This window comes from Microcaecilia unicolor, chromosome 7 (genome assembly GCF_901765095.1).
Source record: "Microcaecilia unicolor chromosome 7, aMicUni1.1, whole genome shotgun sequence".
Lineage (NCBI taxonomy): Eukaryota > Metazoa > Chordata > Amphibia > Gymnophiona > Siphonopidae > Microcaecilia > Microcaecilia unicolor.
In genome coordinates, this window is record NC_044037.1 from 18195204 (window position 1) to 18221473 (window position 26270).

The following is a 26270-nucleotide window of genomic DNA, read 5'->3' on the forward strand; positions in this document are numbered from 1 at the left end:
TTTTCAGTGACTTGAGTAGTGTTTCGATTGAGCTGAGAGGCTGCAATTCATAGAGCTCCAGGGACTTCTGAAGACTATTTGGGAGTGAAATGCTGGCACCGTGGATTGATTTGGGCATTTTTCCTGCCAGATTCTAACGAAGCAGCAGGCTGTGTTAGCTGAAAGATATTTAATGATCTGAAAATGCTGGCACAGGGAGCAATTCACGTATGTGTGCCTCTTTTTTTTTTAAATACATTATTTCTTTTTTTATCTTAAAATCCTTTTATACTTTGTGAATAATGCCAAGAAAAAAAAAAGTTCAGGATTCTGTGTGGATAAAGGGCAATATACATGCAAAATATTTGTCTTAAAATTGCGTTCACTTCTGGTACCACCTGTTAGCCAGCAGGAGCGTTACAAAACACTGCTGTGACTCTTGTCATATTGTTCGACTGGCTCTTGCTGTCAAGAGAGAAAGAAGCTGGAAGCTAAGGAAAAACCAAAACAAAGAGGAAGAACTTGTTTTCTGATTGAGCACGTTCTCGGGTTTCTTGTTAGACAAGTGTACCTAGGATAAAATTATATACACTCCTCATCTAGGATGGTGTACTTACAATGAATCCTGCCTAGAAGTGGGAAGAGGGGAGGGGGGTCCTTCACTTCATTACTTTATCCAGGGGTCAGGGCCAGCTCAAGTGGTTGTGGTGCCCTGAGCCATCTTTTGCTTTTGTGCCTCCATCTTGGGTCAGCCTTGCAGTAGGAACCATGCAGATGTCGGGACTCATACCACGAGAAAGGCGCCACACCAGAAGGCACCTGTATTTTCTGGTCATTTTATTTTTTCCATTTTGGGTTGATCCTGGTCTCTCTTCACCATTTTCTCATGTTGGTGTTTTCCTTTTCTGGGATCTCATTTCCATTTTCTGTTTCTTTATTCTGTCTTTTCCCTTCCTCCCCTACATCTCTTACATTGATCCTTTTGTTTCATTTTTTTCTCCATTTTTCTCATCTGCCTTTTTACCTACCTATACCTAAATTTCTTTCCTCTATACCCTTCCTTCTAATGTTCAGTCTCCTCTTTTTACCTTTCACCTACTTACTAGTTTTCCATTTTCTACTTTTCTCCTCAGGTCTTCCCCATCTCACCTCAGTCTCTCATTGTTTCCCCAGCCTCCTACCTCTCTTTATCTTTCACTCACTTTCTAGTCCTCCATTCTGTTCTCTGTACTTATTCCCATCTCAGCCTCATGTACCTTCCTCTGCCTATCATCATCTTACTAGCCCCAGGTCTTTTTCTGCCATTCACTCCCTCGCCATCTTTTTTTATGTCACCTCCCATCATGACTCTCATTCTTCACCTTTTACCTCCTCCATTTCCACCCTCTGTCATCTTGTTGATCACGCTACACCCCCTCTTTGTATTTGCTCCATTTATTGCAGATTCAGGTTCTCCACCTAGGTGGTTGATGCAACACCCCATCATTCCCACTATATACATATTACCCAAAATACACAAATCTCTCATTAATCGTCCAGGGAGACCAATCATCTCAGTCAAAGGTTCCATTCTAGAACCACTTTCAGCATTTGTGGACTTCTTTTTGAGGTCCTTTATACTGCAAATCAGGTCCTACATTCGTGATTCATCTCACATGATACAGCTACTTCAAGGGTATCGGACAGACCTCTCTGAGATAACTATGGTTACTATGGATATTGAGGCTCTTTATACCAATGTTTCACAAGTGGAATCATTAATTATCATTGAAGAAATTCTAAGCACCAGAAGTACACATAAACACATACCCAGTCATCTCATTGTTACCCTTGCAAGCATAGCCTTAACCAATAATTTTTTCTGCTTTCAAAATTAATTTTACCAACAAATCAAGGGCACCGTGGTGGGGGCATCCATGGCCCCAGATCTAGCCAACTTATATGTCACAAATTTTGAAAGAACAGATACACACCCCTTCAGAGAACATATAAGATTCTATAAGCGCTATATTGACAATATTTTCATTCTGTGGAAAGGCAATACGACAATCTTGTTTCATGTTTCCACATCTGGTTAAATAGACAAGACGAAAATCTGAAATTCAAGATGCAATACAACTCTTCAAAAATCAGCTTCCTGGACCTTCTCAACATCAAAGAGCGTGACCGTCTGAAAACCAGCCTTTTCCAGAAGCCCACAGGTCGTAATACCAATTTACATTACAACAGCTACCATCATTACCATTATGCCAGTTTTTACATCTACAAAGGATCTGCACAGATTTAGAAGATTACAGTCACGAAGCTGGTCTGATGCAAGAAAGGTTTAAAAACAGGGGCTATCCACATTATGAGTGGACACAAAAGAGCCATCATGGAATACAGAGAGGAACTACTCTATCAGAAGAAACTTAAAGAGACACCAGACGTAGTATGCACTCTGCAGTTCTCATATTTACCCAAATATATTCAGAAAAACTTCAAATAACATTGGCACATCCTTGAAAGTCACAAATGTTTCAAGAATAAACGTCTAATTATTGCACATTCGAGATGCCAAAACCTTAAAGAGAAATTGGTTCCATCTTGCCTTCCAGATCTCCTAAGTGCGACAAGCCACAGACAGACCTACGGTCATTTCAGATGTGGAACATGCAATGTTTGTAAACACGGTCTTGAAGTAACAACATTTCATCCATCCACAGACCAAGAAATCATACACACTCCATCATACATCTAATTGCAACACTGCCAATGTCATATTCATCATTATTTGCCCTTGTAATTTGCTATACATTGGCAAAACAATAAGAATGATTAAAACCAGAATAATCGAACATCAAAGTAACATCAGGAATAACAATGAAACAGCTCCACTTGTTAAATATTGACAGAATGCAGGACGCAATATAGAGGGTCTGAAATTCATTGTCTACAAGGTATTCCGTCCAAATTGGAGGAGGAAAAATCGCGATAAGATACTCCTGCAGGAGGAACAAAGACCTGTCTGCCTTTTTCAGAGCATCGTGCCTTCAGGTCTGAATTTGAATATTGATTATACACCTTTTTAATGATATTTTTAATGATGTTTCCATTTACATAGTAACATAGTAGATGATGGCAGAAAAAGACCTGCACGGTCCATCCAGTCTGCCCAACAAGATAAACTCATATGTGCTAGTTTTTGTGTATACCTTACCTTGATTTGTACCTGTCTTTTTCAGGGCACAGACCGTATAAGTCCGCCCAGTACTATCCCCGCCTCCCAACCACCAGCCCCGCCTCCCACCACCGGCTCTGGCACAGACCGTATAAGTCTGCCCAGCACTATCCCCGCCTCCCACCCACCAGCCCCGGCACAGACCGTATAAGTCTGCCCAGCACTAGCCCCGCCTCCCAACCACCGTGTGACAAACCTGCACACTGATGCTGATCACATGGATATCTTTTTAGTTCTTTAATGTATCTGTTTTTACATTTTAAATACATTTAACAGTGTACATTATAGTTGTCTGGTTTTTGCTGTATTTTAGCTGAGAGTAGTCTTATTTATAGATGTTACTATAAATCATTATTAGATCTGCCCATAATTCCAAGAGATAGATCCCTTGCAGGTGTTATCATAGTTATACTTTACTTGTCCACCTATGAGTACCACTTGAGTCAGATCTTGCACATTTTATAACATTTTTAAACTAGTGTGTGTGTTGCTTTTAAATGCTTGTAAACATATTTTTATTCTGTTAAAAATTCACATTGACACAGCTAGTGATGTGCAAATGTTCTTATTACACTCGCCATTTTACCTTTGTGTCCTATACAATTTCCCTTTGGAAAGCATGCATTATTTTCGATCCGATAACCGTATTATAGCTCTTTTAAAGCCAAGCACAGGGAGCCTTTGACACCTGCAAATTTCATGTTCATTGCATATTAACAACTACTGTTCTTCAGTACATGCACAATTTGTATGATGTAATCTGCTGTATCCCCGTGCCGATGCCATCCCTTTGCCTTTATCATCTTTCTCTTTAACCCTCATTACTATTTCCCATATCTCCGCCCATTGGCACCTTAATCTCTCGTAATTTTCCACTCGTTTGTCTTCTCTACATTCCATCATTTATCATACAAAATATAGTATATAGCTCTATGTGGCACTGTTTGATCTCCTTTAGAGAATATAAACATGGTCACTGTGCATTACAGCCAGGGGTGTGCTGGTAAATTTAACAACAGGCTCTTTCTCCGGACATATCCAGTTCTGCAGTTGGAAGGGCCAGGGGTGGCCGGGCGGGGGGGAGGGGTGAGCAACAGTTGTCTCTCTCTCCTCCCTACCTTTGTGCAGGCACACTAGGCATACCTTTGCTGGCAGCCAATAAATGGACTGCCACCACTCCCAAGGTCTTCCTCTGAGCAGCATGCTGGAACTTCACACGCATGCTCGAGAAATCCCAGCTTGCTGCTCAGAGCTGGAAACAAGGAGCTGGGAGCAGCAGCAGTCTATTTACTTGGCTGGCAGGGCTCAGCATCCCCACCAGCAAAGTAAAAGAGAATTCAGCATTTTGGGAGCCAGTTGTTAAAGTAGCCATGGAGGGCCCTACTTTAACAACCAGCTCCCAAAATTCTTAACAACCGGCTCTTGCGAGCCTGTGAGAGCCTGCTCCAGCACACCACTGATTACAGCTCTCACGCACTGTTACGCAGTTGCCTCAATGCCTGCCCCTTTTTTGGCACAAATGTATTTTTATTTGGACTGGTTGAGGACTCCCAACCCCCTCAGTCCCAGCATCAGCATCAGGGTCCTACCTGCCCCAACATCAGTCTTCAGCCTGCAGACCCCATATCCAGCATCAATCCCCAACCATTGGTTTCTGCTCCTACCTTTCCCAGCAGCGCAATTGTGGACACAGTGATGGGAACATGGTTTTTCCTCCCACAGTTGTTCTCTTCCTCCTCCTGGGCTGCCTGGCAGAATTGAAACGTGAAACAAGGTGCTTCCTATATTTTGTGAGAAACAGGAAATGCCTTGTTTTTCACTTCAAAACTGCCACTCAGCCCAAGGCAGAGCAGGAAGAGAAGCAGTACAGTGGTGGGTGGGAAGCAGCATGCTCCACCACTGTGAAAGGGGTGAGCAAGTGGTTATGCCTCTCAGCTATCCCTCTCTGGTACCCCACCAATGACTCTTCTTTGAGCTTTTCCTTTTTCAATGGTCCCTTCATGGCTTTGGATCACCTCTCTGGACCCCCTCCCCTCAGTCACCTCTTTCTGGATCTCTTTGCCCCTCCTCCCCCATCTCTGTATCGCCTTCCTACTTCCTTTTCCCCCATACCACCCCTCTACAGCTTCATTTCCCCCAACCTAATCTTTCTCTCTCCTCCCCCCCCCCCCCCCCCCCCCCATCTCTCCTATCTGGTTCTGCTTCTCTCACTGTCTGCCTATAAATCTCCCCTCTCTAACTCTCTTCACTCTCAATCTCATCTCATCTCTCCTGATCTCTCCAACCTCCCATCTCCCACATTTTCCCCCTAAATCTCTTTTTTTTTTTTTCTTGAGTGGAGATATTCTGTTCACAAGCCTTAAGATCCCTCCCCCTATCTCCAAGAGACAAATCCTTCAATCAGAACCTACTAATTAGGATCTCTCCAAATCTGAACACCCAGCATTAACCCCTAACCTCCAGGAAAGTTCCTTCAGCTCAGTTCTTCAGTGGAAAGAAGATAAATGTGTTTCTTGGGTACGTCATACTCAGATTGGTCATCTAAACTTGACCTGTTCAGTTTCATATGCTTCTGTTCTATTTCCACGCAGAGATGTCTCTGAAAATGTAATTGTGTAAAATGGTCCCCTCTGGCTCTCAGCACGATAGCCAATCATACCTGCTTCTCTTTCAGACGCCATGCTGTGGAGGTTGCCCCTAGGTCAGGGGGGGGGGAGCTGGGAAGTGATAAGATTATGCCAGGGATAATGCAGTCATTCAGTGCAGATAATGAGAACTTGAAATGACACAATGTTCCTGCTCGTTTTTCTTTCTTAAATCCTCTAGAAGTTGTAATTAGGCAAATGAAGGAGCTTGGGAGAGTGGTCCCTCTTTTTTTTATTTATGTATTTTTTTTTTCAGCCGACTTTGTGTTAAATCTCAATTACAATAAAATCTTGTGCAACCTTCTCTTTCCAAAATGTGCCTTATGCGTTAGAACACACAAGTTGTGTTGTACTAAGTTCTCCTTGTGATTCATTATCTTTCTAGTCTCTTTGCTGGATAGCGAACTCATCATATTAGTAAAAATCCATGCAATTTAATGTTTATATTTGTATTTGTTTTTGGAGGGAGAACGATACAACATAATAGTGACACTATGGTTCTTTTTAACTGGTTTGTTTATGTAGATTTGTTAACCGTATTATGAACAGATTCAGCCAAGGTAGTGTACCACTGGTATAGCTTGATATAAACAACTCGCAATACATTATGTTAACAGCTTAACAGTAGTAAAATAACCAAATATCAGTGTAATACACAATTAGAACAATGAAATAAACTCTGAGACGAGGCAAGTGAAATCCGGGTAACAGCAACAGTCTGATACAGTGGCAGTAAGGTTTGGACGGCTTCCTCAAGGAAAAGTCCATAGACCATTATTAAATGGAGTTGGGGAAAATCCACTATTTCTGGGATAAGCAGTATAGAATGTTTTGTACTTTTTTGGGATCTTGCCAGGTATTTGTGACCTGGATTGGCCACCGTTGGAAACAGGATGCTGGGCTTGATGGACCTTCGGTCTGTCCCAGTATGGCAACACTTATGTACTTAGATGAAAACAGCACAGTAGAACTTTCATTTAACCAGTACGATACAGTGTCAGCGGAATAGACTGCATGGCAGAACATTCATAGAATGTAGATTGATAAACACAATGTCAGCACAATACAAATGAAACATCTTAATAAGCAGACATTAGAACATTTAAATAACATAGACACGGGGCTCACAATGCCAGCAGAATACAATGACACATCTTAATAGGCAGCCCAGGGAGTGAGTGCAGTTGGGACATATAGACAGATAGGATGGGTAAGACAGGCATTGGGTAGATTATTGGCCTAAAAAGTAAAACTATTTACCAAGGCAGTAGAGGCTCCTGCCTGGTTAAATTACTCTCAGCAGCACTTAACCAGAGAGTGCCGCTACATGTCACACAGACTGCTATGACAGTCTCAGTTAGTACTGGGGTAGCCTGAGGGTGGTTGAGGTGGGCCGTTTCTGGCGACAGGCATTGAATATCCGGTTTCATTTTCCACTGTGTCAACTTAACTGGTTAAACCAATATTCAGCACTAACAGGTTAAGTGCTTAGCGGTTAAAGATAGACCCTGCTATGTATGGTGCCTGTTTTAACCGCTAAACATAACTGGTTTGGCGCTGAACATCTGTACCTAACCGGCTGTGTCACGTGCTATGGTGTCCACGATTAGGTGCTAAAGTGCTATCTAACTGGCCAGGAACCGTTCCTGGCTGGTTAAATAGTTTTGACTATGAGGCCCAATTGGCCTGATATTTAGCCGACGGCACTGAGCTGATGGGGCTGGCAGAAATATTCCCGGATATTCAAAGTCAGGCCCAGTGTGGGCTTTGGCTTAGGAATATCCAATTATTTTTGAGCCAGCTAACACATAGTTGCTTAAGTCGATATTCAGCACGTAAGCGGCGATGGGGTAGCGCACAAAGATAAGACAGACTTGTATGCAGTCCCATTTATGTGCTAAACATGGCCACTTAAGGGCTGATTGTCAGCTCTTAAGCGGCTAACTGTTGACTCTACCTCTGGAACACCGGTTAAAGTGCCAGTGAAAATGATCAGCTAGCCCTGACCAAGCGATTTAACTGGTCAGCTGCCATCTAAATTGCTTTGATTATCAGTCGGAATGTTTATTAGATTCTTGGTTTATTGCCTTTTGAAAGTACAACCAAAGTGGTTTGCATATTACATACAGAAGGGCATAAACGAACGGGGCCGGCCATCTATATGGGCGGCCATCTCTAAGGCCGGCCCCGTAAAGCGGCATACCCGACCTTATTATCGAAACAAGATGGCCGGCCATCTTTCATTTCTATAATACGGTCGGGGCCGGCCAAATCTCAACATTTGGGCCGGCGTTAGAGATGGCCGCCATTGGTTTCCGGCGATAATAGAAACTAATGGCAGCCATCTCAAACCCGGCCAAATCCAATGCATTTGGTCATGGGAGGAGCCAGCATTTGTAGTGTAATGGTCCCCCTCACATGCCAGGACACCAACCGGGCACCCTAGGGGGCACTGCAGTGGACTTCAGAAAAAGCTTCCAGGTACATTGCTCCCTTATCTTGTGTGCTAAGCCCCTCAATCCCCCCCCAAAACCCAATATCAACAACTGTGCACCACTACCATAGCCCTTATGGGTGAAGGGGGGCACCTAGATGTACAGTGGTTTTGTGGTGGGTTTTGGAGGGCTCCCATTTACCACCACAAGTGTAACAGGTAGGGGGGATGGGCCTGGGTCTGCCTGCCTGAAGTGCATTGCAGTACTCACTAAAAACAGCTCCAGGGACCTGCATAGTGCTGTCAGGGAGGTGGGTATGACATTTGAGGCTGGCACAAAAATGTTAAGAAATTGTTTTTGGGTGGGAGGGGGTTGGTGACCACTGGAGGAGTAAGGGGAGGTGATCCCTGATTCTCTCCTGTGGTCATCTGGTCAGTTGGGGCACTTTTTTGAGGCTTGGTCCTAAAAATAAATGGACCAAGTAAAGCCGGCCAAGTGCTCGTCAGCGCCAGCCTTCTTTTTTCCATTATCGGCCGAAGCCGGCCATCTCGTAACCACGCCCCATCCCGCCTTCTGTACCCTGCCGACACGCCCCCTTTAACTTTGGCTGGCCCTGCAACGGAAAGCAGCTGAAGCCGGCCAAAATCGGCTTTCGATTATACCGATTTGGCCAGGTTTAGGAGATGGCCGGCCATCTCCCTATTTGTGTCGGAAGATGGCCGGCCTTCTCCTTCGAAAATAAGCAGGTCAGGCTCATAATCTAAATGTTTATACCTGGGGCTTGCCCAGAGACTCAAGGAGCCACAGTGGAAAAGACCCCAGTTCCCCTGGTTTGCAGCCCACTGCACTAACCATTAGGCAGTTCCTCCACTATCTAACCTTGGCTGAAGGCTGGAAGGCCCATTTCAATCATCTCTGTTCTCTTACTGTAGAATCTACAGTTTTGCTCTCACATCTCCCATGCCTTTCTCAAACTTTCTTGAGTTCTAATCCTGGTTTTGCCTCTGCTATCTCCACTGAAAGGCCGTTCCATGCATCCACCACTTGACCTGTGTTCATTTGTACAGTTCTTCCTATAAATCCATGAATAGAGCTGTGTTTCCTTTTCCCACAGAGTGCCGGGTAATGAAGTCAACCCCGCCAACTGCAAAACCAGCCCATTCAGGTCAGAAGAGTTCTGCTAAAAGTCCTGGTCCACTGCGCCGGAGCAAGTCTCCAGCTGATTCAGGTAAGATGATATCTCATGTCTTGTGATGATCAGCTGTTCAGTGCCTGTGGTCTCCTTATGGAGGCTCCGTCAGGAATTTTTTTTTTTAATTTAATTTTTAGTATATTTTACAAGTTACACACTTGTTTAAGCGGACCAGAAATAATTATTTACGATGAAAAGCAATAGCTAGGAAAAATATCTTCCATCTTAAGTAGAGGAGTGTGGTAGCCATGTTAGTCCACTCTTAAGTTTATCAATAGAAATCAAACAAAATAAAACATGGAAAAGAAAATAAGATGATACCTTTTGTATTGGACATAACTTAATACATTTCTTGACTAGCTTTCGAAGGTTGCCCTTCTTCGTCAGATCAGAAATAAGCAAATGTGCTAGCTGACAGTGTATATAAGTGAAAACATTCAAGCATTACTATGACAGTCTGACAGGGTGGGAGGATGGGGGTGGGTAGGAGGTATGCATGGGGACATCAAAGCATATCATTGATATTCTAACAGGATGGGTGTGGATAGGTGAGGGATGGGGTTTTCACTTATATACACTGTCAGCTAGCACATTTGCTTATGTCCGATCTGACGAAGAAGGGCAACCTTCAAAAGCTAGTCAAGAAATGTATTAAGTTATGTCCAATAAAAAAGGTATCATCTTATTTTCTTTTCCATGTTTTATTTTGTTTGATTTCTATTGATAACGTAGGAAAAATATGAAATCCTCCTTAGACTTCTAAAGGACGAGGAGTGGTACAGTTAAGACAATGAGGCCGATATTCAGTCCGTAGGAGGCAGCCCACCTAAGTGTTGCGATTGGCTCTGACCCTGGATATTCAATGTCGGGCTGTTTCCAGTGATCGGTATTGAATATCTTGGGGGGGGGGGGGAGGATTTTGGCTGGCTCAAACTTAGCCAGCTATATCAATATTCAGCATTGGTTGGTTAAGTTTATAGCTCCCTTACTATCCCTTACTCACCAACCCGTACCCGTCGCTCTTTTAACGACCACCGGCTCAATCTCCCCAGCCCCATCTCTCAACTCCACTAGACGTCGAGCCTTCTTCTTGCAGCCCGAGCCCTATGGAACTCCCTACCCCTTCACGTTCGATCTAAAATCATCTCTGAAAAAATTCAAATCATTGACTAAGACTGAAAAAAGAACATGATTACCAAAAAAAAAAGAAAGGAAAGGGAGGAAAAGGGAGACTTTTTCAACAAACCATCCCTTCTCCTTCTGGCTGAGTTCATTTGGGCACTTCCTGGCTGACTGGCCCTGTTTGTTCTTCTCCTCCCTTTTCCTCCCTTCCCTTTGTTTTGGTAATCATGTTCTTTTTTTTTTATCTCTCTATTGTTGTGTGCATAATTGTAATATCCCTCTCCTATTCAATATTGTAGTTCCTTTCCTTCTTGTTTTATGTTTTTAAAGTTATTATATACCACTTTGAACAGCTAGTTAGCAAAGACGGTATAGCAAATTCAAATAAATAAATAGGACTGCTATTTAGGTGGTCCAATTTGGCCGCTAAACATAGCCGGCCAGTGCTTGAATATTCACAGATTTTTTACAAAAGCTTCACTGGCTACCAGTGAAATACAGGGTTAAATTTAAAACTCTGTGTCTGATCTTCAAGGCCCTTAAAGAAAATGGCCCTGAGTACTTGATCAACCTCTATACACCTCCAAGGACAATAAGGTCCTCCCAAGGGGTATCCCTAACCACACCTTCTCCAAGACATTACAGGATGTGAAACCCGCAAGCGAGTCTTCTCCGGAGTAGCCCCCACACTCTGGAATGCGTTCCCTGAAAGTCTCCGCTTAACACAAGACTATCTCTACTTCAGGAAGCAGGTGAAAGCTTGGCTCTTCAACCAAGCCTTTAACGGAAGAAGTAACTAACTTGTTAGTCTCACTCACACACATACAAGGAGTGACATGGGCTGCACATACTGCAGTGGGACATGTTTATCCACTTCTACCCTAGCTGAGATAATATTTAACCATCTCTCTGACCTCATGTGCAGTTTCTTTAAATTAGTCCCCTTATTTTCTAACTGCCCTTACTCTTCTACCTATCTGTATGTTTCATCTTTGCTTATACTCTACACTGTCTATTAACGTTTTATTACGTATTGTATTGACATTGTAAGTAGTATACTATGCCATACTTTGTATTGTTATTTGAATATTTTTACTGCTGTAACTGTCTATTGCTTATGTTTCATTTATTCTTACTGTACACCGTCTTGAGTGTATTCCTTCAAAAAGGCAGTAAATAATTCCTAATATATACATAAAATATCCATATTCAGGTCTTACTCTAAAACAAATGATACTAGTAATTTTTCTCTCTGAATTCTCCTTCATTGAAGTTTCAAGTCTTGCTGAAACATTAAGCTCTTCAGTTCTTACTTCTTTTTTTTGTTTGTTTGTTACATTTGTACCCCGCGCTTTCCCACTCATGGCAGGCTCAATGTGGCTTACATGGGGCAATGGAGGGTTAAGTGACTTGCCCAGAGTGGGAATCGAACTCAGTTCCTCTGTTCCCCAGGACCAAAGTCCACCACCCTAACCACTAGGCCACTCCTCCACTGTTGCTACCATTTGAGATTCTACATGGAATGTTGCTATTCCACTAACAACATTCCATGTAGAAGTCGGCCCTTGCAGATCACCAATGTGGCCGCGCAGGCTTCTGCTTCTGTGAGTCTGACGTCCTGCATGTACGTGCAGGACGTCAGACTCACAGAAACAGAAGCCTGCGCAGCCTTCTTCATGGAATGTTGCTAGTGGAATAGCAACATTCCATGTAGAATCTCCAATAGTAGCAACATTCCATGTAGAATCTCCAATAGTATCTATTTTATTTTTGTTACATTTGTACCCTGTGTTTTCCCACTCATGGCAGGCTCAATGCGGCTTACATGGGGCAATGGAGGGTTAAGTGACTTGCCCAGAGTCACAAGGAGCTGCCTGTGCCTGAACTTGGAATTTAACTCAGTTCCTCAGGACCAAAGTCCACCACCCTAACCACTAGGCCACTCCTCCACTGTTGCTACTATTTGAGATTCTACATGGAATGTTGCTATTCCACTAGCAACATTCCATGTAGAAGTCGGCCCTTGCAGATCACCAATGTGGCCGCGCAGGCTTCTGCTTCTGTGAGTCTGACCTCCTGCACGTACGTGCAGGACGTCAGACTCAAAGAAACAGAAGCCTGCGCAGCCTTCTTCATGGAATGTTGCTAGTGGAATAGCAACATTCCATGTAGAATCTCCAATAGTAGCAACATTCCATGTAGAATCTCCAATAGTATCTATTTTTGTTACATTTGTACCCTGTGCTTTCCCACTCATGGCAGGCTCAATGCGGCTTACATGGGGCAATGGAGGGTTAAGTGACTTGCCCAGAGTCACAAGGAGCTGCCTGTGCCTGAACTTGGAATTTAACTCAGTTCCTCAGGACCAAAGTCCACCACCCTAACCACTAGGCCACTCCTCCACTGTTGCTACTATTTGAGATTCTACATGGAATGTTGCTATTCCACTAGCAACATTCCATGTAGAAGTCGGCCCTTGCAGATCACCAATGTGGCCGCGCAGGCTTCTGCTTCTGTGAGTCTGACGTCCTGCACGTACGTGCAGGACGTCAGACTCACAGAAACAGAAGCCTGCGCAGCCTTCTTCATGGAATGTTGCTAGTGGAATAGCAATATTCCATGTAGAATCTCCAATAGTAGCAACATTCCATGTAGAATCTCCAATAGTATCTATTTTTGTTACATTTGTACCCTGCGCTTTCCCACTCATGGCAGGCTCAGTGCGGCTTACATGGGGCAATGGAGGGTTAAGTGACTTGCCCAGAGTCACAAGGAGCTGCTTGTGCCTGAAGTGGGAATCGACCTCAGTTCCAAAGTCCACCACCCTAACCACTAGGCCTCTCCTCCACTCCTGCACCAGTGTCCCTGGTTGATCTCCTGATACAATTCTCGAGGGAATATAATAAATCTTATTGAAAGGAGGAATACTGTCAGAGGGAAACAAAAGTACCTGAATTAAATATCTCTTAAAGGCATCAACAGGAGAAGTTCCAGGAGCCTTAGGGAAATTCAAACACAGAGATTTCACCTCCTATGATAGTTTTCTAATTGCTCAGACTTCTTGTGGATTAACATTTTGTCCTTTAAGAACATAAGAATGTTAGTGTTGCCATACTGGAACAGACCTAAGGTCCATCAAGCCCAGCATCCTGTTTCCAGCAGTGGCCAATCCAAGTTACAAGTACCTGGCAGAAACCCAAAGAGTTGCAACATTCCATGTAGAACTGCAAAGAATAGCAAGATTCTAGAATTCTAAAGAATAACAAGATTCCTTGTAGAACCCCAAAGAGTAGCAACGTTCCATTTAGAATCCCAAGTACATAAGTACGTAAGTATTGGCACACTGGGACAGACCAAAGGTCCATCAAGCCCAGCATCCTGTTTCCAACAGTGGCCAATCCAGGTCACAAGTACCTGGCTGAAACCCATAGAGTTGCAACATTCCATGTAGAACTGCAAAGAATAGCAAGATTCTAGAATTCTAAAGAATAACAAGATTCCTTGTAGAACCCCAAGAGTAGCAACGTTCCATTTAGAATCCCAAGTACATAAGTACGTAAGTATTGGCACACTGGGACAGACCAAAGGTCCATCAAGCCCAGCATCCTGTTTCCAACAGTGGCCAATCCAGGTCACAAGTACCTGGCTGAAACCCATAGAGTTGCAACATTCCATGTAGAACTGCAAAGAATAGCAAGATTCTAGAATTCTAAAGAATAACAAGATTCCATGCAGAATTTCAAAGAGTAGCAACGTTCCATTTAGAATCCCAAGTACGTAAGTACGTAAGTATTGGCACACTGGGACAGACCAAAGGTCCATCAAGCCCAGCATCCTGTTTCCAACAGAGGCCAATCCAGGTCACAAGTACCAGGCAGAAAAACAAAGAATAGCAACATTCCACGTAGAACCCCAAAGAGTAGCAAGATTCTAGATTTCTAAAGAATAACAAGATTCCATGCAGAATTTCAAGTACATAAGTGTTGCCATACTGGGACAGACTGAAGGTCCATCAAGCCCAGCATCCTGTTTCCAGCAGTGGCCAATCCAGGTCACAAGTACCTGGCAAGATCCCAAAACAGCACAATACATTTTATGCTGCTTATCCTAAAAATAAGCAGTGGATTTTCCCCAAGTCCATCTTAATAATAACAGATGGTGTGTTTTGGACGGTTTTTACCTCATCCTTTAAAGAAGAAATCTGTGCTGAAAATTCACTCTTAATTGCATCCAAGTTCTTTAGTTAAAACATCAATTTTACTCACAAGAGTTGTAACGTCTTTAGTAGATGATGTTACCATTGAGTCCAGTTTCTGGAGTGCTACCCAAATGCTCTCAAGTGTCACCGCCATGGGAGTTTTATTGCCAGCCTCAGCTGCTGACTGCTCCTTGATGTTCTCACTTAAGCCAGCAGAGTTCACTGTAAACTCGCTCCCCGATTGGAGCCTCCACACAATAGACTTCCGCATGTCAGGAGTTTGAAGGAACAGCCTAAGTGTCATGGTCGGTCGGTCACACTGGCCTTGTGATGAACACCTGTAGTGAGCCAGGGATCAAGGAATCAACACCTGTAGTGAGCCATTGTGCCGTACCAGGGATCAAGGAATTAGGCAAGAAGCCTGTGAATCCCGTTCCTGGAGTAGTGATCGTAGAGCCCTGAGTTTCACCTGCGATAGCCACCGTTCCCAAGCGGTTGAGCCCCTGGGTTCTGGCATCCGACAAGACTTAGGAGGAACTGGGCTGGAAGGGAGCAAGGTCAGAACCAGGTACTGGTAGGGTGAACTGGCCGGGCAGACAAGGGTGTACCGAACTGGTACAGGATAGAGGACATGCAGGCAATAAGATAGCATACATGTCCGGTTCAGGCTCAGAGGTCAGGCAGACAGGTAGATAGTGTTCCAGGTCAGGTTCAGGCTTCAGACTTGTAGGCAGTATCCAGTCCGGTTCAGGCTTCAGGTCAGGTGGCTGGTAGACAGCGTCCGGGTCAGGTTCAGGCATCAGGTCTGGTGGACTGGTAGGTAGTGTCCAGGTCAGGTTCAGGCCTCAGGCCAGGAACAAAAGAGTAAAAGAAGCACACTGGTGCTACTTGCAGGCAAGTAGCTGAGACCCTGCACCAGCAGCTGGTCCCCCCCTAAGAGGTGAGGGCATCTGAAGGTCAGAGACAGGGGATGCGTACTCACCCAGGGGAGGAGCCAGAAAGCCTGCTGCAGCCACAGCGCCTCGACCCTGTCACCATAGCGCCGCCCTCCCAGTGTGCCCTGAACAAGAGCACCATCCCCGGACCGACCAAAGCTGGAAGATCCGCTGCAGCCACCCCGAGCGTGCTGATCATGCACGCCGCTGAGACCGCCACTGGGACTGCCAAAGCTGGGTATGTGATACTAAAATATGTGGCAGAGTAGAGGAGTGGCCTAGTGGTTAGAGCACTGGTCTTGCAATCCAGAGGTGGCCGGTTCAAATCCCACTGCTGCTCCTTGTGATCATGCGCAAGTCACTTAACCCTCCATTGCCTCAGGTACAAACTTAGATTGTGAGCCCTCCTGGGACCGAGAAATATCCAGAGTACCTGAATGTAACTCACCTTGAGCTACTACTGAAAAAGGTGTGAGCAAAATCTAAATAAATAAATAAAATATTTCTGTTAATGAGCAGAAAAGAGAATGGGACTCAAAATGAACACTATATCCATGATTCTAGAACACATCAGATGACATGAAAGCGAGTTAACTATGTTATTTTTTTTATTATGAGTTAGGATTTATTTACCGCCTTTTTGAAAAATTCACCCAAAACGGTGTACAACAAGATCAATCTGGACAATATCAACAGAAAATAAATATTCAAATAACAGTACATATTATAGCATGATATGCTATTTACAATGCGGACACATTAAAACATCTTAATAGACAGAATAGGGTATAAGGGAAGCTGGAGCAGGTAAGACAGAGTATCAGGAGTTAGAAAATAAGCTTAGCTTAAAGAAGTTGCACATGAAGTCAGAAAGGTGCATGAATATAATCTCAGCTAGGGTAGGAGTGGATAAGCAAGTCTTTCTACAGTACTGTATTTGCAGCCGGTGTTAGTCCTTGTGTGTGTGTGACTAGCTAGTTAATTTCTTCTTCCATTAAAGGCTTGGGACATGAGCCAAGCTTTCATCTGCTTCCTGAAGTAGAGATTGTCTTGTGTTAAGCCAAGCCTTTCAGGGAGGTGCATTCCAGAGTGTGGGGGTTACTCTGGAGAAGGCTTATAGGCGGGAGTCACACTGTGTGGTGTCCTTTAGAGAGGGTGTGGTTAGGGAGGGAGATCCTCAGTGGCGTACCAAGGGGGGGGGGGCGGTGGGGGCGGTCCGCCCCGGGTGCATGCTGCTGGGGGGTGCTGCGGCGTGCGCCTGGCTCCGAGTTCGCTATCTTCGCTCGTTCGCTGCAGCTCCCTCTGCCCCGGAACAGGTTACCTGTTCCAGGGCAGAGGGAGCTGCAGCGAACGAGCGAAGTTAGCGAACTTTTCGGAGCTGACAGGTGCGTGCCACGGCACCCCCCCAGCGGCGTGCACCCAGGGGGGGGTGTCATTTCGCTGGGGGGGGGGGCATCGGCAGTCCGCCCCGGGTGCCATCCTGGTTAGGAACGCCACTGGAGATCCTGTTTTTTTTGTTACATTTGTACCCCGCGCTTTCCCACTCATGGCAGGCTCAATGCGGCTTACATGGGGCAATGGAGGGTTGTGACTTGCCCAGAGTCACAAGGAGCTGCCTGTGCCTGAAATGGGAATTGAACTCAGTTCCTCAGTTCCCCAGGACCAAAGTCCACCACCCTAACCACTAGGCCACTCCTCCACTGTTGCTACTATTTGAGATTCTACATGGAATGTTGCTATTCCACTAGCAACATTCCATGTAGAATCTCAAATAGTAGCAACATTCCATGTAGAATCTGCAATAGTATCTATTTTATTTTTGTTACATTTGTACCCTGCACTTTCCCACTCATGGCAGGCTCAATGCGGCTTACGTAACCTCCGCTCTCAGGACAAATCACTCCTATCTGTACCCTTCTCCACCACCGCTAACTCCAGACTCCGGCCCTTCTGCCTCGCATCACCTTAGGCCTGGAACAGACTTCCCGAGCCCATACGCCATGCGCCCTCCCTGCCCATCTTCAAGTCCTTACTCAAAGCCCATTTCTTCTCCCTTGCTTTTGGCGTATAACCACCTTCCCCATTCATGATACCTACACTGACTACTTAGTTTGTTACCTTTAGATTGTAAGCTCTCTTGAGCAGGGTCTGTCCTCCCCATGTTTAAACTTGTACAGCGCTGCGTAACCCTGGCAGTGCTATAGAAATGCTAAGTAGTAGTAGTAGTAGCAATGGAGGGTTAAATGACTCGCCCAGAGTCTTCAAGTACTCTGGGCCATTTCCTTTAATGGCCTTGAAGGTCAGAGACAGAGCGTTAAATTTAGCCCTGTATTGCATTGGTAGCCAGTGTAGTTTTTGCAGAAATGCTGTGATGTAATCACGTCGCTTACAGCTTTCTATGGGTCTTGCTGCAGCATTCTGATATGTGAAGTTCCCTAGCAGAGGGCAGCTGCAGGATTATAGAGGGGAAAAAAAAATCAGAAAAGGCTGATAAGGTATTAGAGGGCGGCCTTGAGGTAGCTTCATTATACACAGTGCAACATCGCTCTGAATTTTAATGCTACAATTAATCCGTTGTTCCACAATAATGAATAATTACCATAGCAACCCTGCTTCGTACGGCAAACTAAATACAAAGACTGCACACATAATCTTATCATTGGTTCAGAACGAATACATCTGGAATCATGAGTGGTTTCTAAACCCAAAGAGGTCTGTCAGATGTGGATAGCAGAGTGGGAAGACTTGAGGTGGATATCCTGGAACAGATCATCTCAGTACTGGCCAGGGGCACATCTGCGTGGGGCCACAGGGGCCTGGGCCCCCGCAGATTTTGGCCTGGACCCCCCTACCGCTAACAACCTGTCGCTGATCTTTGCTGGCGTGGGACACCAACCCCCCCCCCCCCCCCCCCCCCCAGCCAAGCTCCTCTCTTCCGTTGCAGGCTTCCTGCAAGTTGCAAAGCTTCCTGTTCTTCTGAGTCTGATGTCCTGCGCGTTGTACCCTGTTTCCCCGAAAATAAGACATTCCCTGAAAATAAGACCTAGTAGAGGTTTTGCTGAATTGCTAAATATAAGGCCTCCCCCAAAAGTAAGACCTAGCAAAGTTTTTGTTTGGCCCCGATGGGACATCGACACAGAAACCTTAATTTTTTTCGCTGCAACCCAAAGACGAAATAACATAAAAGAAATGCAAGAAACAAGACTGAGGTGGAAAATCTATCATCCAGTGGACTCCTACCATCCTCCTTCACGCTTTTGTGAAGATCAACTACCGGTAAGTGAGCCCGGAAAGAAAAGATACATCCCCCTTGCAGAAATAATAAAAGAAAAGAATATGAGTAACCGAGCCCTTTCGGCGCTGCTCCATCGCCCAAGGGCTAAGTCAGACTAGAAGGATGGAAAGTGCTGCGAATGTACAGGAGGAGCGCATAAAGCGCCACCAACGGGAAATGGCGCTACCGTATCTTTTTTTAACGTTTGTAATACGGTAGGGATGATCCTGTGCCCTAAGCCCTCTCACAACCTCCTGAGACCCCCAGCCAGAGCAGCCCGGCCCCACATTCCATTACCTTCCCTAGTTCATAGCCCTCCTCCATTCCCAGCCCGGCCAGGGCGGCTCTACTCCGCTCAAGTCCTGCGGTCACTGTGGGCAGATAGGCGAGCCACGGTCTACTCCTGCAGGATACCGCCCCCCACTTCAATACTGTTCCCGACTGCCACAGTCCCTCTACTACTCCCGAATAAGACATCCCCTTAAAATAAGACCTAGCGCATCTTTGGGAGCAAAAATTAATATAAGACACTGTCTTATTTTCGGGGAAACACGGTACGTGCAGGATGTCAGACTCAGAAGAACAGGAAGCTTTGCAACTTGCAGCCTGCAATGGAAGAGAGGACCTCGGCTGGCGGGGGGGGGGGTTGGGGTCCCCCGCCAGCAAAGGCCTGGCTCCAATGATACTTATTTGAAACGTGGAATTGCCAGTAGTTTGATTTATTTAGTTCAGTCTCACTCTGACAATGATGAGAGAGGTAATCCACCCCCTTCCCCCAATCCCCCTTCTCTGTAGCTCGCGGGAATTGCTTTCACTTTTACCATGCGGCTGAACTCTGGGAGCGGGAACGTTCCATTCACTAGTGTAACCAACGGAAATATTCGTTCTGCAAAATACGGTCTGCCGCTTGAGCTTATCCTTGGAGGTACTTGGACTGGGGCTAAGCCACTTCATTACAGACCCTGCTGCATCCGACACGGGGCTCATCACGTTACTAGGGTTTTGGAGCTCGGCGATGTTCATTTGCATTTATTTTAGAAAGAGCACCGTTAAAAGATTAAAAATAACAAGAAAGTAAAACGTCTGAATGTAGTATTTGCTTTTAACTCTGGTTCAAGGGATGAGTCACCGCGCGGCAGCTTTCGCTGCTTCCACGTGTTAGCGATTCTGATTCTCAGCGCAGGTGAGATCTCTGCTTTTTGTCGGCCGTTATAGGACTGCATGATAGCGATTATACTACTGGACAGGGATCCTAGAAGGTACCTTTAGTATCCTTCGTACTGTGTAGTTTAGCTGGCAATGGGGGGGGGGGCTAAAATGTGCCCCCTCCCTCTGGCTCTGGCCCCACCACCCGAGTCCAGATACGCCCCTGGTACTGGCCCTGGGATTCCATCTGTTTATTTTTATTTTTTTAACTCAGAAGTTACCTCTTGCCTATTTTGGCCTGTCAATTCGACTAGAACTGACCTTTACTGAGATACAATGCAGTCAACCTTTATTCTCACTGGCTTCCCATCTTCTACCAAATTATGGTTAAGTCCTGATTTTTACCCTTCAGATACTTCACTCTGAGACTCCATCTTTTTTTAAAAAATTGCATTTTCACTATATAAAATTGAATTCGGATCATGAGCCATATACCAATAAGATATATACGTGAAATAAATTTGAAAAAGAAGAATACTAAATGACAGCTCAATATAGTCCACTAAGAGAGAGGCACAACAGTCCCAATTATTCCGGGGAAGCAGAAATTACAGAAGCAACATATAGTAATGATAAGGGTCCTGTTTACTAAGCTGCATTATAGGTAAGTTAGCGTTTTTAACGTGCGTTAACTATGTACACGCGTTAACCGTGTACATGCCTACAATCAGGGCTGCCAAGAGAGGGGGCGGGGGGTGGGGCAAAATTCCCCGGACCTCCAAGGGGGGCCCGGCGCCAGGGTCAGGCCGCCGGCGCTGCAGTCCCCGGTCTCACCTGCCTGCCTCCTTGGCTCCGGGCCCCCTGCATTCGAAGCGGCAGTCACAGATCGCCTCCCTTCAGGCCTTCCCTCCCTGTGTCCTGCCCTCGCGGAAACCGGAAGTTACATCGGACGAGGGCGGGACACAGGGAGGGAAGGCCAGGAGAGAGGCGATCTACGACTCAAGATAAGCAATCTGCGACTGCCGCTTTGAATGCAAGGGGCCCAGAGCCGTGGAGGCAGGCAGGTGAGACCGGGGACTGCAGCAGCGGGGGGTGCGACAGGGGGGGGGGGCGGCAGTGGCGGGGGGGCGACGGGGGCAGCAGTGGCGGGGGGAGCGACAGGGGGCGGCAGCAGCAGGGGGAGCAATGGGGGGGCGGCAGTGGCGGGGAGGGGGGGGGCGGAGGCGGGACGGCCTTGCCCCGGGCCCAGCCTAGTCTCTCGGCGGCCCTGCCTGCAATATCTCTATAGGCGCCTAAACAGCACATGCGCTAATTGTAGGCACATTAAAAATGCTAATGCGCCTTAGGACACAGGGCCCTAAATCAACTTGGTGAACTTCCATTAATTATTTCAGCTCTCATAAAAGGAGATAATTCAGACTCCACTAACAGCAGCTCCTTTGCCTTCTAAGAAAAATTGCAGTTGAGATTCGTCATAAAATATATAGGTATCGTTATCTAAACAAACTATACATTTACAAGGATACCTCAACTAAAATTTAGCACCTGAGTCTACAACCTTTTGACAAAGGCTCAAGAACTGCTGATGTCTGGCTTGGGTAGACTTAGCTACATCAGGAAATAAATTTAAATCTTTAGTCTTAAAAGTAAAGATGAAGCAAAGCTTCTTTATCTTGGTTTAAGACAAAGGTCACCAGCAAGGCTGGTCTCGACATGACCTCCTCCTGTGATTTCACCAGAATCTCTGTCAAATTAAGACTGTCTGAAGAAACATCCACCACAGAAGATCCTCTTTCAGGAGTAGACGGTTTCTTAGGAACTGGGAGGAAGTGCCTTAGAAGAGTATTATAAAAGGCTCCTTTAGGCGTTAATAATATCAACTGAGTAAAATTAAGCAGACAAAGATTTTAAAACTTTGTATAGCTCTCAAAATTCTCAACGTTTCCTTGAAAAAAAAACAAACGGTCTTGAATAAGAAATGTTTGAGAAGTTTTAGCTTGTATAACTTGGCCTGCTAAATCTTCCAACTTTCCTCCGTGTACTTTAAAAGTTTCCTCAAACTGCTGAATTTTCAAGGCATTTTCACTCACAAGTGGAACGACTGATGAGCATCATCTTGTAGACAGACTCCAAGCCACCCCAGATGGAATCATGGGTCACCTCTGTAGGTTTAACCAGGGCAGGGATCTTCAGCTTATCCCAAGAAACCTCTTTAACTCCACTTTTTAGCACGCCTTAGTAAAAGGACCTCACAATTTGGTGAAACTAACCAGACAGTGCCAAAGTGAACAGACTCACGATACAGACAGGAGATTCAGTGGCACTGTCTGTTTTTTTTTTTTTTTTTGTTACATTTGTACCCTGCGCTTTCCCACTCATGGCAGGCTCAATGCGGCTTACATGGGGCAATGGAGGGTTAAGTGACTTGCCCAGAGTCACAAGGAGCTGCCTGTGCCTGAAGTGGGAATCGAACTCAGTTCCTCAGTTCCCCAGGACCAAAGTCCACACCCTAACCACTAGGCCACTCCTCCACTGTTGCTACTATTTGACATTCTACATGGAATGTTGCTATTCCACTAGCAACATTCCATGTAGAATTCGGCCCTTGAAGATCACCAATGTGGCCGCGCAGGCTTCTACATGGAATCAGCCTTAAACCAGCCCAACGTCATCGACCCCGCCTCCAACATCATCAACCCCGCCTCCAACATCACCACCCCGCCCCTGATGTCAGCTCTGATGTCATTTCCCCGCCCCCAACGACACCTCTGGCGTCATAAACCCCGCCCCCGATGTCAACCCCACCCCAGAAAAGCTTCTATTGGACCAAATTGGACCAATAGAAGCCCCGGAAAAGCTTCTATTGGACCAAATTAGATCAATAGAAGCCCCGAAAAAAGAGCCCACATCCTGCACAGCTGCAGTGAAAAAGAAGCCCAATTTCCCGCAGCCCACAACCTTCGATAATTTCCCACATCCTGGCTTAAAAACCAGCCCAATTGGGTGGGAGCCCACCTGGCAACTTTGCTGGCTGGTTAGATCATTTTAAATATCAACCGGACGCCATAACCCTTATCTCAAGGTGAGGGAATTTACATTTAAGGACTTTACACATTTCCCCCACATTACTGATCTGCTTATCCTCCAATCAAATCCCTCTGCATTGATGTTAATTTGCATCAAGAAGGCTCATGCTATAGACAGCAAATATTCATTACCAAGAATAAAAAAGAAATTCTGGGAAAGAATCATTTGCATACCTCTGGTGCCACCCATTGGTACCTGTTAATAAGAACACTGACCTTGCTTCATCCTTCTTGACTTGGGTGATAGGTCAGCAGGGAAAAGATGTTAATTGTGCACATGGCTTATTTTTATGCAGAGTAGCTCCCCTGCCTGCCCGAGACCAAATTTGGCTCAGGCAGATCAGATCCATAAAGGACTGTTTCCAGGCATTAATTTCATGCATCTTAAAAGAAGGGGGGGGGGGGGCAAAGCTTTTTTTTTTTTTTTCCACAAAGCAGCTGCAATTAACAAAGAATTGACTCTGCACATCCATCTCCCAAGAGTTGTTAAGAATGATTTTGTTGGATGGAGCCCATTGAGGACTCTTGCTTTGCATACAAGATGCTTCCAGAGCTGCTGCACTTCAGCTAGGAGACCATGTTCAAGATATATTTTAAGCAAGCACTGACTTCCCAAACCACTGTACCGGTATTCTTCCTGTCTATCTGACACCCAGCATGCTGCTTCAGAACTGAGTTGAAGGGGTCTTTTAAAAAGGCGTGGTGGTATCATTTTTAACGCGTGCTACAGATACCCATAGCCCTTATGGGTGAAGGGGGCACCTACATGTGGGTACAGTGGATTTTGGGCGGTTTTGGAGGGCTTAACATTTACCACCACAAGTGTAACAGGTAGGGGGGGATGGGCCTGGGTCCACCTGCCTGAAGTGCACTGCACCCACTAAATACTTCTCCAGGGACCTGCATACTGCTGTCAGGGAGCTGGGTATGACATTTCAGACTGGCATAGAGGCTGGCAAAAATATATATATTTTTTTTGGGGTGGGAGGGGGTTGGTGACCACTGGGGGAGTAAGGGGAGGTGATCCCCGATTCCCTCCAGTGGTCATTTGGTCAGTTGGGGCACCTTTTTGAAGCTTGGTCCTGAAAAAAAAGGGACCAAGTGAAACCGGCGAAATACTCCTCAAGGCCGGCTTTCTTTTTTCCATTATCGGGTGAAGCCGGTCATCTCAAATCATGCCCCCATCACGCCCCATCCCGCCTTCGCTACCCTACCGACACGCCCCCTTGAAGTTTGGCCGGCTCTGCGACAGAAAGCAGTTGGCGCTGGCCAAAATCGGCTTTTGATTATACCGATTTGGCCGGGTTCAGGAGATCGCTGGCCATCTCCCGATTTGTGTAGGAAGATGGCCGGCGATCTCCTTCGAAAATGAGCTGGATAGTTATATTGGTATATATTTATATCTGTAGTTGATAATAAATCTAATAAATGTGTGGACAACAGGAAGAGTCTGTGCAACTATGAGATAAGTTTTTGGTATTCTGATATTTTGTTTGGACCTTGAAAGTAAAGTAATTGGGGAGGTTTTTCGGCCTACGATGACATCAAGCACTCCTAAGAGCTAATGCTTTTGTGCCCATAAGAATGGAGTCTGTTGAGGCTTTTCCTCCCTATTTTTACTATATAAGTTTGCTAAATATTTAAAATATTTCTAATTTAAGTGGTTTAAGAGTTTCGTCTCAGTAATATTCATGAGAAGAGGATTGTTGTTAGCTGATTATGACAATAGTTGAAAGGACAGGTAGGATCCAGTGAAGGAGTGGTGTAATCATATCACCTTGGAAAGCATCAGGAACAGTTTCAGAGGAAAGCGATAGGCTGAAGATATGACAGATGGAAAGGATGACAGTAGTGGAGAGAGGTGAGTAGATGGGTGGGAATGGGATCAAAGGAGCAGACAATGAGTTGGAGAAGGAGAGAAGATGTGCAGTTTCAGCCTCTGTGATTTTAGAAAAGGGTGACAGGTCTTGAAGGAAGGTTGTGAGAATGAAGCAGGGGGGATGGAGAGCAGTGCCATAGCGAGGGCTAATGGCACCCGGGGCGGGTCGCCACGGCGCACCCCTCCCCCGGAGCGCAACCCCCCCCCCCCAGACCGCATTCTTACCTGCAGTAGGGCCGATCCGCCCCGAGTGCACGTCACTCGGAGCTGCGTCGGCCCCGCTGGTTTCCTGCTCTCTCTGCCCCGGAATAGGAAGTAACCTGTTCCGGGGCAGAGAGAGCAGGGAACCAGCGGGGCCGGCACACCCCGAGCGCCTGCACCCGGGGCGGACTGCCCCTCCTGCCCCCCCCCCCCTTCCAGTGATGGAGAGATTGAGGTGACTTGGTGGAGAATTAAAGATTAATCTTATGAACTGTGTCATAGAAGTAGTCAGCCATAGTCTGGGCAGAAAGTGAAGGAGTGGGGGTTGGAGGTGAAGGTATTTTGAGGAGGGAGTTCAGTGTGGCAAAGAGATGGTGAAGGTTGGAAGCAAGAGAGTTTGTCAAAAGGACATAGCACTCTTGTTTGTCAATTGCAGTAGTAGACTGGAAGAGCTTCAGTTCAGGACTTAGCTTGCTTCCCCCCACCCCCCCTCAATAAATTACTAGGGGGTTGACTTCTTCTTCCTCTCAGTTCTTTCCCTGGGCCATGACTTGGATATTTATTGTTAGGAAAGGTTTACTGGATTACGGTACAGGTTGATATTAAATGAACACTATCATTCTCACCCCTATCCAAATTTTAATAGAGGTGGAGGGCTGGCAGTCCTCCAGACAGTTAGTGCCATAGAGAGCTTTCTTTGTCCCAGATATTTTTTCAGAAGACTTTGATGCAACCTTAGGTTTCAATCTAATAAATCTGGCAATAAATGACTGGGTTATATATGGGTTTTTAATTGAAGATGTGCTTTTTGGCCCACTCATTCCTAGTTGCAACTAAGGCATATGGGATTTATGGTCCAGTTATGTATGTTGGGCAAAACAGACTCACAACCCAAAAATGCTGAGAGGTGAGTGTTCTGATGTCTTAAAACGACAGTAACTAGTTTGGGCATGCCCAC

At 45.6% G+C, this 26270-nt stretch overlaps 1 protein-coding gene across 1 annotated transcript in view; it reads left to right on the plus strand.

Annotated features, from left to right (window-relative positions):
• Positions 1 to 26270, plus strand: part of DCX (doublecortin) — a 152871-nt gene that overhangs the window by 103665 nt on the left and 22936 nt on the right. The window contains exon 4 of the mRNA XM_030209977.1: positions 9394 to 9507. Within this exon, the coding sequence (XP_030065837.1) occupies positions 9394 to 9507 (114 nt within the window). The remainder of the gene's footprint in view (positions 1 to 9393; positions 9508 to 26270) is intronic.